We start from the raw sequence: 17,593 nt of genomic DNA, 5'->3' as shown, positions 1-17,593 counted from the left end.
ATTGTAATAACTTGCCAAAGGTCACAAAGTATACAGCAGAAAGATATTAAAGAGATGAAGATATACAGATATATTACTGGCATATTATTTCATGAAGATAAAAGATAACAAAAGATGAAACCAGGCCTAATTCTGAACTTTCAAGAAAAGAACCAGAAAAAATATTTATCAAGTCTTACTTAAGATGGTAAAAATAATAGCTTCCAAGCTTTTTACTAATTGGGCTACAACGTTGGTACTGAAAGCACAGAAGTAATAAGTTATTAGTTGAATGACAAATATTATCAAATGTTCATGTATTTCAAATTCACAAACAGGTTTTATGACTCAAAATCATCAGGGAGAAACTATTTAAGTTTCATAATTTTTTACCAACCCTGAGCTAATTCATTGATTAAATAGCTATAAAGTAAAAAAATCTCAATTAATTACAATCCAAAAAGAAATATTTAAAGTACTAAGTCTCTTCCCTAAAAAGATGAATGCCAAAAAACAAGATCACATATAGAATTTAAAAGAAAATTTAACTTCAAGTATAAGTTATGACACAGGAAACAGACTTACAGACAAGGGCAGGGGAGAAGTGGGAGAGGGTAAAATAAATGGAGAGAGCAGCACGGATGCATGTACACTAACATGTGTAAATAGACAGCCAATGGAACTCGAACTGGGGCTGTGTAAGCACCTAGAGGGGTGGGAATGGGCGAAAGGGAAGAGGGAGATTCAGGAGAAGGGGGGACATATGTATACCTATGGTAATTCATGTTGATGTATGACAGAAATCAAACCAATACTGTAAACCAATCATCAATCAAAAATAAATAATTATTTAAACAAAGAATAAGTTATAAGACTTCCACAAATTTCCTAAATAAGAATACAACAAACTGACATGGAACCAATGCATAATAACCAAATAAAAATATAATTTACTTGTCAGCATTACTGTTTAATAAGGTAGGAAAATTTACAAGACTCAAAATACTAATCAGTTTATAGTCTCTGATATTTTATTAATGACAGGTTACCAAAACACTTTTTCTTAAACACTATAGCAAGGTTTTCCCTCATCAATCAACAAGAATAATTTATATACAAACTAACTTGACATTAATAGCTTCATATGCTTGCTGCTAAGTCGCTTCAGTCATGTTTGACTCTGTGCGACCCCAGAGACGGCAGCCCACCAGGCTCCCCTGTCCCTGGGATTCTCCAGGCAACAGCACTGGAGTGTGTTGCCACTTCCTTCTCCAATGGATGAAAGTGCAAAGTGAAAGTGAAGTCACTCAGTCATGTTCCACTCTTAGTGACCCCATGGACTGCAGCCTACCAGGCTCCTCTGTCCATGGGATTTTCCAGGCAAGAGTACTGGAGTGGAGTGGCTTCTAAATAAAGATTTACCTAACTATTTGGAACCATATTAAACAGTAATACCTTGTTATCATGCTGACTTTAATTTCTAAAGGTTTACAATAACACAGAGAACTTGACGAAAGAATGACCAAACAATTTTAAGTTCTCAAATACAATCTGTCCACAATGTTGTGGGGGGAAAGGTGCAATCGCCAATTTCTCAAAGTATCAAGTGATTTGTGAATATATTAAAGAAAGCACATGTACATATCAGAGGCTAAAGAGAAAAATTTTTCCAGTATCCTTACTCATTAATTTTTTTAAAAAAAGAACCAACAGAATTTAGAAGACTGTAAGTATCTGCTAAGCACTGTTCTATGTACAACACTGTAATTATCATTTTTAATGTTTAAGAATATCATCTCAACCTTGAAATAATTTAGAATATTACAGGTAATCCCAGAAAATATATTAAAAATATAGAAAAACAAAAACCCAGCATCTACTTTAAATTGAATATAATCAAATCCCCACAATAAATTAGTCAAACAAAAAGTTCCTCAATTACACTGACCAGAAAAGAACCGAAATTCTATTTAAAAAAAAAAAACAACTTAGAAAGAACCTATATTGTTTTCCAACCTCCTAACAGATGAGTTGACAGCTCAGTCCAAGAAGTCCAGAAGCAGTGATTAGATTAAAGCTTATCATTCCCCTAAGGAGAAACAGACCTCCCCTCAACAAAAACACAGCCAAAGAGTTAAATGGATATACATCAGAAACAAAGACGAAACATTAAAGGTATTCAAAAAAAAAACAAGGACTCATTTCCTAATAATTTAAATTCATACTTCTCAGGTTGCATTTATTATATAAAATGACCTATGAATAAAATTATTAAATATTATCTTTATACTTCCTATAAGAATAAGATCACACTATTTATAGAAACTATCTCAAATTTTAGTTCTTTAAAAGGAAAAGTAAACACTGCTATTTTACTCAACATAAACACAAAGGAGGAATACATAAGAGCAATCCAGAACCACAACTATCCCACTGAAAACTATGTATAAATGTTTCTATCAATACAGATTTGGTATATTAATGTAATAGCAGATTCTGGTGCCACCCTGTCTGCATTGATGCACTGCCTGGAGCACTTGATAGCTGTGTGTCCTGAGGCAAAATACTCATCCTCTCTGTGTTCTACTTCATCATCTGTAAAATATGGATAATAATTGTACCTATCTCATACAGTGGCAATGAGTGAATAAGTGACAAAGAACGTAATAACCTGGCAAAATGCAAATGTTCAATAAACACTGATTCATCTTTTTAATTATCATTGCTGTTCTCAATATTTTAAATTAATCTCAAGACAAGAGCATGACACAATTCTCTATTACAGGCATCTGAAACATAAAATCAGGATTTTAAAATACGGTCCTACCTTACTATACCAGTTGAGACAGGGCTGTACTACATCAGGATCATCAATGCCGCTAAGTTCAACATACCAGATGCTGAAGTTGAAGCTGGGTCCCCATGATAAGAGTGGAACTTGGAGAAGGGAAAAAAGAAAGAAAAAAAAAACAACATAGTTCAAATAAAACTTTAGCAAAGTAAAACAACAATTCAAAGTTAATAGCAAATTTTCTGAATACTTTCTATATGCCCAGCACTGTACTATTGGTGCTAGGGCCACAGTAGCAAAATGAAATGTATGATCTATGCCATTATGAGGCTACTTTAATTATAAAAACATGAGGATATATTCAAAGTGTCATGTATCTATCCCCCCAAAAACAGGGCCAGGGCTAGATGATTTATTTTAGCAGGTTAGTTTTTATCAATGCCACAAGAAACAAATAATTACTATAAAAGTTATTTATAATTTAAACTGTATCAGAGCACAGAAAGAGACAAACTTCAATTGCTTAGCAAAGTGGCATATCCCAGAAAACAAAACCAGAAGAGAAAAGATTTAAGGATAATATCAGCTCTGAGTATATATTCAAAATTTTAAATAATACTGATTTTTTTTAAAAAGCAAATTAATTCTACCAGGTTTTCACTGCACTAAATAGAATTAGCTCAAGGAATGGAAGGTTGGTTCAACAGGAGTGATATTAATGTAATTCATTATGTTAAGTAAGTAAAAGAGAAGCACATTTGATTACTTCAACAGATGCTAAGAGCAAACTAATAAAATTTATTTAAAAAACCCAAAACTCTTAAGGAACAGAGGCAGAAGAAAACTTTGCTACCTAGATTTTTTTCTTAAGTATCAAAACCTCAACCCACCACCCCCCTCAAACAAACCAAACCAAAACAAAAAACTAACAGAGAAACATTAAGTATTCCCACTCAAATCAGGAACATGACAGAGGCCTAATATCTCTACTATTCAGCACTATATGGGAGATCCTAGCCAGTGCAATCAGGAAAAACCCCTGCAAATTGAGAAAAAAATATCACTTGAAGATGATTTAGTTTATCTACCTAAAAAATTCAAGACATTTAACTGAAAAACTTTTATTTAAAGTTTATATGCAATAGCATATTGAAAAGCAGAGACATGACTTTGCCAACAAAGGTCCGTTTAGTCAAGGCTATGGTTTTTCCAGTGGTCATGTATGGATGTGAGAGTTGAACTGTGAAGAAAGCTGAGTGCCGAAGAATTGATGCTTTTGAACTGTGGTGTTGGAGAAGACTCTTGAGAGTCCCTTGGACTGCAAGGAGATCCAACCAGTCCATTCTAAAGGAGATCAGCCTTGCGTGTTCTTTGGAAGGAATGATGCTAAAGCTGAAACTCTAGAACTTTAGCCACCTCATGTGAAGTTGACTCACTGGAAAAGACTCTGATGCTGGGAAGGATTGGAGGTAGGAGGAGAAGGGGACGAGAGAGGATGAGATGGCTGGATGGCATCACTGACTCGATGGATGTGAGTTTGAGTGAACTCCAGGAGTTGGTGATGGACAGGGAGGCCTGGCGTGCTGCGATTCATGGGGTTGCAAAGAGTCGGACATGACTGAGCAACTGAACTGAACTGAACTGATGCAAGAAAAAAAGAAAAAGCTTAAAATATCTCAGAATAAACTTTAAAATATGCAAGGTAGTAAAATTTTAAAACATAAATACTTCATTTAATATGTTTCTAGATGGGAAAACTCAAAGGTTGTAAACATGTTGATTCCCCTCAAATTAATTATAAATTTAATGTAATCTCATAATCCTTATGGTACAGATCCTATTTTTTGGACATCAGACAAGCTGATATGAAAAATATCAACAAGACAAAATATCTAAAATAATACAAATAATAAGAAAATAAACATACTAAAAGATACAGGAATTTTAAGTTTGGTATTAGTGAAAGAAAACAAAGTAACATTACGGGAGCACAAAAGTATCCAAAAATCTCTGAAGAATCCAGAGGAATTTCATAGAATCAAGATAACATTTCACATCAGTAATGACAGGACACAGCAGACAGAAGTTTTTAACCTGTGACTGATAGGCTCCCACAACCCTTTCAGGAGGTCCCATGTGGTCAGAACTACTTTTCGTAATAAGACTAAGGCTTTATAGCCTTTTCTTTTTTTCCTAAACTGTACTGACATTTGCACTCATGGTACAAAGGCAATGCTGAATAAAACTGTTGGCATCTTGGTAGTGCCATAAAAGTAGTAGTATGAGACTGTTCCAGTGTTCATTCCTTAATACAGTGTGAACTGAACTGTATTCCTCGCCATCACACACCTGCAGTTAAAATACAAAAAGACAATTCATTTAAGAATGTCTTCTGCAAATAGATAGCCAGTGGGAATTTGATGTATGATGCAGGGAGCGCAAATCCAGTGTTCTCTGACAACCTAGATAGTGAGATGGGGTGGAGGTATGAGGGAAGTTCAAGAGGCAGGGGACATATGCATACCCATGGCTGATTCATGCTGATGCATAGCAGAAATCAGCATAATACTGTATGGCAGCTATCCTCCAATTAAAAATAAATTTATTAAAAAAATAAAATGCTTTTCCATAAAAAAGAAAATAACATAAATAAAGTAAGCTACAACAATATAGTTTACTACACAGCTAATATAGCCAACATTTTATAACTTTAAATGGACCATGCTGCTGCTGCTGCTGCTAAGTCGCTTCAGTCATGTCCAACTCTGTGCAACCCCATAGATGGCAGCCCACCAGGCTCCCCCACCCCTGGGATTCTCCAGGCAAGAACACAGGAGTGGGTTGCCATTTCTTTCTCCAATGTATGAAAGTGAAAAGTGAAAGCCGCTCAGTCGTGTCTAAATGGACCATAAGATATAAATGGACCATAAGATATATTATATCATAACACTGTACACTTGAAATCCATATAATTTTATAAATCAAGTATACTTCAATAAACAGTATAAAAAGTAAATATATAAATAAATTTATTTCTTGGTTTGTGAAAAGTTTTCTAAATTTTCTTAAATGATGCTCACTTTCATAGCTCCTAGAAACACATAAATTTTTTTAATAAAATGTCATTTTGCCTGTATGTAATATACACTTAAAAACGCAACATAAACTCCTCAAATCGTGACTGCATTATCAATTTAATGTTAATTTTAACTGCAATGCTTAATTGTACATTCATCCTTCTAATTAAAATAATATGATTAAAACATGAAAAAATGTCTCTGATGATGTGTAAAAATTAATTTTAGTAAATTCCTATCATTAAGTACACATCATTTTAATGTTCCGTGTGGTACAAAAAGTACTTTTGCTGCACATGAAAGTACGATGGCATTCTCAAGGAAAAGAACCTATGTAAGTTGTGAGCCGAAACAGCCATTGAAATAGCTCTGTAGGATACTATTTTTTCTTAAAAGAAAAGCTGACATCTAGTATTTAGATTTCAGTATCTGCCAGACATTTACCTGTCATTTCAAAGACAACAAATAACAGTATTTGTTGCCACGGACAAAATTCAAGCTTTTGAGGAAAAATTAGAATTTCGGAAATTCAGTATTCAGCATTGTGAGCTGAGCTACTTTCCAATACTTTTCTGATAAGATTGGTGGTAATAATAACAAGTGTGATTTTTTTTAAAAAATATTATATAGTGAAATGTTCCCAAAACACCAATACCAATACAGTATACTAACACATATATATATGGAAGTTAGAAAGATGGTAATGATAACCCTGTATTCGAGACAGCAAAAGAGACACAGATGTATAGAACAGACTTTTGGACTCTGAGGGAGAGGGAGAGGGTGGGATGATGTGGGAGAATGGCATTGAAACATGTATACTATCATGTAAGAAACAAATCGCCAGTCTATGTTTGATACAGGATACAGGATGCTTGGGGCTGGTGCACGGGGATGATCCAGAGAGATGATATGGGGTGGGAGGTGGGAGGGGGGTTCAGGATTGGGAACTCATGTACACCCGTGGCGGATTCATGTCAATGTATGGCAAAACCAATACAGTATTGTAAAGTAAAATAAAGTAAAAATTAAAATTAAAAAAAAAAGAAATGTTCCAACATTTGAAAGATTTGTATAACTCAGTGAATCACATTTTCTAAATTACCAATAAATGATTTTACAAAACCATACATGGATAAAAGACTGGTTCAAGGTACAAAACAGAACAATGGATTTTAGTATCACACCAACATGGTTCAGACTGAATAATGTAACTAAGAAACTAATACTTGTCAATTTTTGATTAAGTATCAAAACAAAATATCTACAATATTTAATATCAGGTCTACTAATTTCCAAGTCCACTGCTCTTTCCTAGCATATGAGGCTCAGTGCAGAGCTAAGATGTACTAGGTCAGATGCTTTCCTGTTTTGCCATCTAAAGGATGCTGGATGAGTAAAGACAGAGAAAAGCAGCAGGATATACACAGGGTTCCCGGAACGTTTAACATGACCTTCAGCTTATATGTGCAAATAGCACAAACTTCAAAAAGTTTTATACCAACAAATACTGAATTATCATCACTGTTTTGGTGTGCATTTTTTCAGAAGTACCATTTTAAAAGCGTTATCTACTACATCACAGCAATAACCATTAAGCAGTATAAACATCAGAATAAAACAACATTCTAAACCCGAGACCCCAAGAAAACAGTCTGTAAGTGTAACTTATTAGTGATCTGAAATCCATTCTTAAGTTCCAATTTCAATAAAATCAGGAGGAAAAAAAGCTTCCTATTACATCTATTCAAGTCAGCAAAATGTTCATTTATTAAATCCTTATAAGCAACTGTGGGAGGAAGGTTAATTAGGAAATCATCTCACAAGATCTTATATTAGACGAATAAAGAGTACAGTGAATTTTTAACAAACTGAAAACATATATACAGGATGAGGAGAATGATACATACCCATTTCAAATATACACAAATGATTTTTGGTGGCATTAACAACACTAATACTGAATATCAGACCCAATCTGTGTTGTATATCAGCAATCTAAACGTGAACTGGAGCGCCAAGCACACCTTCCTTGCTCCCTAATAAAAGATGCCTTTGTTCTCACCTCAAATAAAAAAATTTTTTTAGAAACGCCTCACATCCCAAGGCTAAGACTGTATCCTAAGATTCACTATCAGTTCTTCCAATGGGATAATCAGACAAAGACAAGATCAGGATCAATACCTCTCACAGATTTTCATAAAATGGCATGCACAGAAAATGACAAGATACTTAGTACACAAGCACACTAGGTTTTAGGATTCAGTGATTCTAGGATTGGCGGGGAGTCAATGTACATATGTACATATACATTCAATATGCTTTGGCAGTATTCATTTGGAAAGCTCTGGTCTAGATGACTAAACAGCTGTTAGAAGATGCTAGTAATTTTAAGCTCAGGTTCTGGAAGACTATAAAAATTCAAGATTAACTTCACTGAAAGAGTGCATCTACTCTTACTCAGTTCAGTTCAGTTTAGTTGCTCAGTCAACCTCATGGACTGCAGCACGCCAAGCTTCCCTGTCCATCACCAACTCCTGGAGCTTCCTGAAACTCATGCTGGAGCTTCCTCAAACTCATGTCCATTGAGTCAGTGATGCCATCCAACCATCTCATCCTCTCTTGTCCCCTTCTTCTCCCATCTTCAATCTTTCCCAGCATCAGGGTCTTTTTAAATGAGTCAGCTCTTTGCATCAGGTGGCCAAAGTACTGGAGTTTCAGCTTCAGCATCATTCTTTCCAATGAATATTCAGGACTGATTTCCTTTAGGATAGACTGGTTGGATCTCCCTGCTGTTCAAGGGACTCTCAAGAGTCTTCTCCAAAACCACAGTTCAAAAGCATCAATTCTTCAGTGCTCAGCTTTCCTTATAGTCCAACTCTCACATCATACACAATTACTGGAAAAACCATAGCTTTGACTAGATGGACCTTTGTTGGCAAAGTAATGTCTCTGCTTTTCAATATGCTATCTAGGTTGGTCATAACTTTCCTTCCAAGGAGTTAGCGTCTTTTAATTTCATGGCTGCAATCACCATCTGCAGTGTCTTTGGAGCCCCCCAAAATAAAGTCTGACACTGTTTCCACTGTTTACCCATCTATTTGCCATGAAAAAATGGGACCAGATGCCATAATTTTAGTTTTCTGAATGTTGAGTTTTAAGCCAACTTTTTCACTCTCCACTTTCACTTTCATCAAGAGGCTCTTCAGTTCTTCTTCACTTTCTGTCATAAGGGCAGTATCATCTGCCTATCTGAGGTTATTGATATTTCTCCCAGCAATCTTGACTCCAGCTTGTGCTTCATCCAGCCCAGCATTTCTCATGATGTACTCTGTATATAAGTTAAATAAGCAGGGTGACAATACACAGCCTTGACGTACTTCTTTCCCTATATAGAATCAGTCTGTTGTTCCACGTCCAGTTCTAACTGTTGCTTCCTGACCTGCATACAGATTTCTCAAGAGGACAGGTGGTCTGGTATTCCCATCTCTTGAAGAATTTTTCACAGTTTGTTGTGATCCACACAGTCAAAAGCTTTGCAAGACTGTAAAAATTCAAGATTAACCTCTCTGAAAGAATGCGTCTACTCTACTTAAAATGAATGAATGCAGTAAATACACAAAACACTCAGCACAGTAACTGGCACATGGTAGGTGCTCAATAAATGCTATATATTAGTATTATTAACTCCTACTCCTATAATAATTTTCTTAATAGTATGCTTTTAAAATGTTACCTCTCAAAAAAAAAAAAAAAGTTACCTCTCTCTACATGCTATCATGAAAACCACCACTGGGGTACGTTCTTCCCCCACCTCCCCACCTCCCTCTGACAAGACACAGTACTCATCCTAGACTTCCAGACTCCTGAGGATCCAGAATGCAGGTTGAGTCCGGTCAAAGCTAAAGCTTCTCTCTGAACCTCCGACACCCACTCAGGCTACAGAAATCAAAAAAATTCATAGAAATCTAAGTCATCTCATCTACCAAAAACTAGAACTCCTCCAGAATCCTTTCAAAAAATCAGTACTTCCTTCTGCCTTCACATCACCTTATTTCCTAATACAAATCTTTCTAGTCACCATATAAATAATAACCTTATCCCATTCAACTTTATGTTTTCAGCCATCTAATCTAATCGCCCACTGAGGTTTTCCCTTCTAAACTTTAAACTTGCTCTCTTGAATCTAACCACCCAAATAACTACTCTCCTTCCTTACTAAACTTTCTTTTTACTTACAAAGCTTACCTGAAACTAAGCTTCTTCCTAAGGCCAACTCTCAACTTTCACACTAAGTCCTACTGAAGACTTCACTCCAGTATGGGCTCTTTGGTTTTTTGTTTGGTGATTTCCCTTGGATATTCAATGAACGCTGTGACCCAATTCCTCCCAGATTTAAATGTAAAATGAAAAGTACACAGGATTCAGAGTAAGCAAACTATATTGAAATATAGCTATAAAAATAACTAAGATACAAAATTATGATATAGAAATATATATGCTTTTATTAGCATATTAGCTAACAAGATTCTAGTGGCAGGTCTAATAATTACCATAATTTCAAAGATATAATATTTGCCACAGTGTAATGTGATGAGAAATATTTATAACTTCTATCCAAAACAAGTCACAGGTAACGCCAATACTGTAAGCTACTGCCTATATTCATAACTGAAGAAAATGCTAAGAGTTTAGAGAACACAAAGATGTAACACACAGCCACTGATTAATCCCTATAAATCTCTGTATAATAAACTCAAGAAGTATAAATAGGATGTCTCTAATGAGGCAAGCAGTTTGCTTGATGCTTCTGAAATATGAGCAAACAGAAGACAGTTGCTATCACCAAGGATTTCAGAATCTACTTGAGGAAACAAAACTTTCACCCACCACAGAGTAAAAGAATTCAACATTCATAAAAAGACAGACTGAGGTTTGTATCATATCTCTATGTTCTACTGTACAGTCTTGGTCTAATCATTTAATCTACCTCTAAACTTCAGTTTTCTCATCTGAAAAGTGAGCATAATATACCTATTTCACAGAGTGTTAGATGTTTCATAAACAACATCTGTTTATTGCTTTAAAGTAATATAAGCACATATCCAAAAGCATATACCAAATGCTATGTCTTTGATCCATCACTTACTAGCTATATACCCTGGGACACATCATTTGACTTCAAGTCTCATTTTCCTTAACCAAAAAAGGCAAGATTTTTTATCTTCCAGTGAAATGCTCAAATGAGATTCCACTTGTGAAAACACTTACAAATGCAAAAGCAGTAAAAATAACACATTCAACTCTTTGCAACCCCATGAACTGTAGCCTGCCAAGCTCCTCTGGTTCATGGAATTTTCCAGGCAAGAATACTGGAGTGGGTTGCCATTTCCTTCTCCAGGGAATCTTTCTGACCCAGGGATTGAACTTGCAACTCCTTTTTCTCCTGTACTGGCAGGAGGATTCTTTACCAGAGCCACCTGGGAAGCCCATTAAAAACATATGAAGTTCTAAGTAATGACTGCTGAAATGACATGAAGGCTCAAATCATGTGCATATACTTTTTCTATGTCTAACTGATGCATAAGAGGACCTCTGTTCTCTTACAAATTTTTTAAGGGAACAAACTATTCAACAACCCTAAACAAGCTTCTATTCATAGTTCTTCTAATGAATAATATTAGAGGATTAAGAATTTTAGAAGCAGCAGTAGTACTTTCCTTCAAAGAAAACTGATGGGTATAGAAAACGTACTCTGAAAATTCAAATAAAATAACTTAAAAAAAGAGAACATTTTATTTTGCATGACTAAGCAATCAGATGTAGAATAAGTACTTTAAAATGTTTAAATCTAAATTTATTACATGAAAATATAAAATATTTTCACTGCTGCTACATTTGGAATGTAAGAATTGTTCAAGCATTGTTCAAGAATGTAAGAATCTATAAGAAATGGCTGGCATGCACACTGAGGAAAGAATTACATATTAGCATGAAAGAAGAACAACTAAAGAATTTATTTTAAAAATTAGCTTATTCATCAATTTTCATAGATAAATAGGATACAGGTTTTTACTTCCAATTACTTATTATAACAAACTATAGCTTCTGCCGCAAGCACTGTTACACCAAGCTCAACCTGGGCAGCTACATGGTGCTGCAAAGGGGAGTTCTACTGCAAACCCCACTATCAGCAGCTATTTAAGAGCAAAGGCAACTACGACTAAGGCTTTGGCTGGAAGTAGCACAAGGAGCTCTGGGCCCACACGGAGGCGGACCCCAGCACCAAGACAGCCTGAGGCCCCTCTAACCATCCACTCTCCCCCACCCTCGCTCAGGTAGATAGCCTGCATTAGGCAGCAGGAAGGGTAGGAGAGAGACTGGACAGCCGTGCCCGCAGTGAGGGTGGGGGCAGCGTCCAAAGGGCAAGAGGCCACCTTGCTCAGGCAGCTTACAGGGGCAGGGCTCTGCTCCAGAATTCCTTCTCTCCCTCAGCTGGTAGGGGTTCAAGAAGCAGGATTGGGGTTTGCTCATTTCCCTGCTTCCTGTTTCTTTCAGGCTTCCCAGGTGGTGCTAGTGGTAAAGAACCTGCCTGCTAATGCAGGAGACATAAGAGACTTGGGTTTGATCCCTGGGTTGGGAAGGTCCCCTGGAGGAGGGCATGGCACCCTACCCCAGTATTCTTGCCTAGAGAATCCCATGGACAGAGGAGCCTGGCAGGCTGCAGTCCACGGGGTTGCACAGTGTTGAACATGACTAAAGCGACTAGCACACATGCCTGTTTATAAAAGAAAGTAAAAAACCAAAAAGTCCAATGATTCTAAAGATAGTTTTCCCTCTATAAATAGTCTTTTCAGATTTTTTTTTTGTCTAATTCCATGTACAGAGGAGCCTGGTGTGCTATACTCCATGGCATCACACAGTCAGACACACACACAATGAAACTATTTGACTCAATGAAATGAACAGGCCAACTTGCAACAGACTGGCAAATAATAATGGAGCTGTTAGTTTCAAAAGAGGATTTTTCTCCCAAATCAAAACACAGGATTCTGGCTTTTATTACTATTCTTTACGGGATATGATTCACCATAATTACAATTTTAACATACTATTTTCAAAGGTATGAAATAAAGATGGAAATTAACAGTGAAGTCCTCAACTTTCACACCCTCTAACACAACTTATAAACAAAATAATCCTAAAAACACTAGTTTTGAGGAGGTATAACAAATATTTTTAAAGTTAAAACACATGCTAAAAAGATAAATGCCTTAGATAGCATTTTTCAAGAATTACTTTGAAACTAATTAGTGGGTTATGAAATTAGTTTTATCTGTTTGACCAACATTACTACACACACAAAAATGAAATACAAAAGACAAAACTAGAAAATAACCATAATATACTGCCTTAAGGAATCCATCAGTATTTGGTTTTAGAATGATGCAACTTTAGAACTGATAAACCTTCCATAAAACAATCAAGGCTCTCAAATCACTGTATCTCATTAAATGATAAAGTATTTAGAAAAGATTCGATTTGAAATAACTGTCACTCAGGTACAGATTTATACACCGGGGGCCAGCCAAACAGTAAACATTTTGGGCTTTGTGGTCTATACTGTCTTTTGCAACTACTCAACTTTGCCATTGTAGTGCAAAACCAGAGAGATACTATGTGAAAAACGGGCATGGCGGTGTTGCCATAAAATTTTATTAAAAACAAAAACAAAAACAAAACAGTGAACCTACAGGATTGGGCCCACACAGGCTGTCGTTTGCTGATTAATGGAATAAAGAATTTATTTCTATTCCAGATGCTAAAAGCCTTACCTATTTTAATGAATCGACACGGAAACATCTGTTCGTCAATTTTATGCTTTAAGGTAAATGTTTCTTTGTTATAATCATTCTTTAAGCCACTGTGGAAAAAAAATAAGGTAATTAAATCTGATTTCATAATTTAGTAAACATACTAAAACAAAGATTAATAACATACCCAGATTTTAAGGTTTGACAAATACAAAAGGGATAATATAATGAAGTAGTTGAACATGAGACTATAGGACAAAGCTATGGAGGGATAATGAAAATGTTCAGTGTTAATTAAAGAATGTGACTACAGTGCATGAAAATGTGTGACAAGATCCAGTGTCCTTTGTGTAGAAAGAAAGAAAGTGAAGTTGCTCAGTCGTGTCCGACTCTTTGGACCCCATGGACTCTAGCCTATCAGGCTCCTTCGTTGATAGGATTTTATAGGCAAGAATGCTGGAATGGGTTGCCATTTCCTTCTCCAGGAGATCTTCCTGACCCAGGGATTGAACCCAGGTCTCCTGCATTGTAGGCAGACGCTTTACCGTCTGAGCCACCAGGGAAGTACTGAATACAATATAAAATATTCAAGCAGTAAGAAAATTGAAAAACAATTCATACTCATATCTTACAACCTAAACAGAGCGAGATATTTGAATCTGCCGAAGAATTAAGTCATTAAATTCTGACTGAGATGCCAATGTTCCTTTTTATAGCTCAATACATTTTCAAAGACAATCTTACCCTGTTGGTTTAGTAGCATCCAGTTTATCCTATATAAAAAGAAATTAATATAATTTCTGTACTTAAACAACTTAGGACTGATTCAACTATTTATGGAAAAGTCACTTACCTTCAGGCTGCCTTATATTCAACTGACATACTTTCATGGCTTAAATGAAATGCACTCTAGATGTAATAATACTTATATAAAATATTGTGCTAATGGGACACACTATGTCACAAATATATTCTAAAACTGCATGATTTCATTTGTCCGCTCCATTTTATAATCCATTTTTCATCATCTAGAGGGCAAATTAACATTCATTTCTGGTGGTCTATGCTGTCAAAACTCAAATTTACTGAGTTCCTTCCAAGAGGTGGGGCTTTCTGGTGGCTCAGCTCGTAAAGCATATGCGGGAGACCTGGGTTCGATCCCTGGGTAGGAAAGATCCCTGGAGAAAGGAATAGCTACTCACTTCAGGTATTCTTACCTGAAGAATTCCATGGACAGAGAGGAGCCTGGTGGGCTATAGTCCATGGGGTTGCAAAGAGTCAGACATGACTGAGTGACTGACACTTTCATTTTTTCTTTCTTTTTTTCAAGACGTATGCTCTGCACTTGGTGCAATCATATAATTTTACTCTGTTTAGTCTCCAATTTATACTAAACTCTCAGGGCAACCAATCTTAATGTTTTCAACAGATTATATATTTTTATAGCAAGGATTACAGCAAAGATTTCAATTATAGCTCAAAAGTATATCTGAAGTCATTAACATTTTAAAAATAAGAGAAGAATAAGAAGTAAAAAAATAACTCCAATTTTATCCTTTCTGCTTTGGTAACAATATTAATTAGTATCTCGGTGGAAAAAAGTTGACTCAAGCCACAATATTAAAATAAAGCACTAGAAATAAAATAGTAGAAGTATTCCTTTCTCCCTTGTAAGAAATATCAAGCATGAAGATTAAGCTACAAAGAGACTAAACTAAGACTACACTGAGAAGACAGCTCCTTCCTCCCCATAATCATAACCCACCTGGACAACAGCTCTGTCATGTTTTCTTCATTCATTCCACCAAAGACTTTAAACTTCTTCAAATTGCAGACATGAGTTTTCTCATATTTTCCAAATGTGATATTCTGGACTATAGCAGGCCTTTCAAGCTTCAGAATCAAGTACTACAAAAAGGAACAACCAAATTATATCCTCCTCCACTTAAAACAAATGGTTAGACAATCTGAATAATTAAAATATTGGACAATGGACTGAATAAGGTTCATCCTGTCCATCCTACACCAACAGATTTTTTTTTTTTTAATGTGAAAGGATAGCATGCAACACCCAGGCTACCATAACATCACCACTTTCACCCAGGAAACTACATTATTTTGAATAATGTAGATGAAAGAGAGGAAAAATGGACTAGTGACATAACTTCTAATCAAGGAATAGCATTTAATAGAATAGGCTATGAATAATCAAATAAATTAGAACACAAAATTAGAATACAGAAGTAACAACTACATATTCTCAATGACTACATTTCACTAATAAATTCAATATTCAAAATCAGTGATAAAATTTTAACCTAGAAAAAAGATTTACCAGTCACCCCTGACAATTTTATAAATTAAAAAACTCAGACCTACCATAGACATGTCTAATGCAGCTCAAGTTTTCTTGAGAATAAATGAGATCAGTTACTTAGGGAACGTATTTTACATTATGCAGACTGTTTTCAATTATAAACATTAAAAAGGAAATTACCTATAGTCAAATACATGGGAGGAAAGCTATTTAGACAACAACTCAGTTGTTACGTTGCAGTGGCTTCATGCTTTGTAACAATGGGTAATACTCACGATAAAGGAGAATAGAATGAAGTGGATGGTCTTACTTTGTATCAAACACAAAAATTAACTCAAATGTAACCAAAATGATTCAAAATCAATCCTTTACAATAAAATATAAGGCCTAATGTTCAAGCTGGTTTTAGAAAAGGCAGAGGAACCAGAGATCAAATTGCCAACATCTGCTGGATCATGGAAAAAGCAACAGAGTTCCAGAAACACATCTATTTCTGCTTTATTGACTATGCCAAAGCCTTTGACTGTGTGGATCACAATCAACTGTGGAAAATTCTGAAAGAGATGGGAATACCAGACCACCTAACCTGCCTCTTGAGAAATCTGTATGCAGGTCAGGAAGCAACAGTTAGAACTGGACATGAAACAACAGACTGGTTCCAAATAGGAAAAGGAGTACGTCAAGGCTGTATATTGTCACCCTGCTTCTTTAACTTATATGCAGAGTACATCATGAGAAACGCTGGACTGGAAGAAACACAAGCTGGAATCAAGATTGCCAGGAGAAATATCAATAACCTCAGATATGCAGATGACACCACCCTTATGGCAGAAAGTGAAAAGGAACTAAAAAGCCTCTTGATGAAAGTGAAAGAGGAGAGTGAAAAAGTTGGCTTAAAGCTCAACATTCAGAAAACGAAGATCATGGCATCTGGTCTCATCACTTCATGGGAAATAGAGGGGGAAACAGTAGAAACAGTGTCAGACTTTATTTTTTTGGGCTCCAAAATCACTGCAGATGGTGATTGCAGCCATGAAATTAAAAGACACTTATTCCTTGCAAGAAAAGTTATGACCAACCTAGATAGCATATTCAAAAGCAGAGACATTACTTTGCCAACTAAGGTCCATCTAGTCAAGGCTATGGTTTTTCCAGTAGTCATGTATGGATGGGAGAGTTGGACTGTGAAGAAGGCTGAGCACCAAAGAATTGATGCTTTTGAACTGTGGTTTTGGAGAAGACTCTTGAGAGTCCCTTGGACTGCAAGGGGATCCAACCAGTCCATTCTAAAGGAGATCAACCCTGGGATTTCTTTGGAAGGAATTATGCTAAAGCTGAAACTCCAGTACTTTGGCCACCTCATGACTCATTGGAAAAGTCTCTGATGCTGGGAGGGATTGGGGGCAGGAGGAGAAGGGGACGACCCAAGATGAGATGGCTGGATGGCATCACTGACTCGATGGACGTGAGTCTGAGTGAACTCCGGGAGTTGGTGATGGATAGGGAGGCCTGGCGTGCTGCGATTCATGGGGTCCCAAAGAGTCGGACACGATTGAGCGACTGAACTGAACTGATAAGGCCTAAAGGTAAGAGATAAAACTATAAAACTCTTAGA

At 36.1% G+C, this 17,593-nt stretch overlaps 1 protein-coding gene across 6 annotated transcripts in view; it reads right to left on the bottom strand.

Moving 5' to 3' along the window:
- Window positions 1-17,593, bottom strand: part of MKLN1 (muskelin 1) — a 377,726-nt gene that overhangs the window by 113,888 nt on the left and 246,245 nt on the right. For all 6 annotated transcript variants that reach the window (XM_069588394.1, XM_069588395.1, XM_069588398.1 and 3 more), the window contains 3 exons: window positions 15,427-15,569; window positions 13,683-13,771; window positions 2,807-2,916 (listed from right to left, as the gene is read on the bottom strand). In XM_069588394.1, the coding sequence (XP_069444495.1) occupies window positions 2,807-2,916; window positions 13,683-13,771; window positions 15,427-15,569 (342 nt within the window). The remainder of the gene's footprint in view (window positions 1-2,806; window positions 2,917-13,682; window positions 13,772-15,426; window positions 15,570-17,593) is intronic.

The sequence above is a fragment of the Ovis canadensis genome, chromosome 4 (genome assembly GCF_042477335.2).
Source record: "Ovis canadensis isolate MfBH-ARS-UI-01 breed Bighorn chromosome 4, ARS-UI_OviCan_v2, whole genome shotgun sequence".
Taxonomy (NCBI): domain Eukaryota; kingdom Metazoa; phylum Chordata; class Mammalia; order Artiodactyla; family Bovidae; genus Ovis; species Ovis canadensis.
Note: the sequence above shows the minus strand (reverse complement) of the source record. Positions and strands in the feature narration are given on the sequence as shown.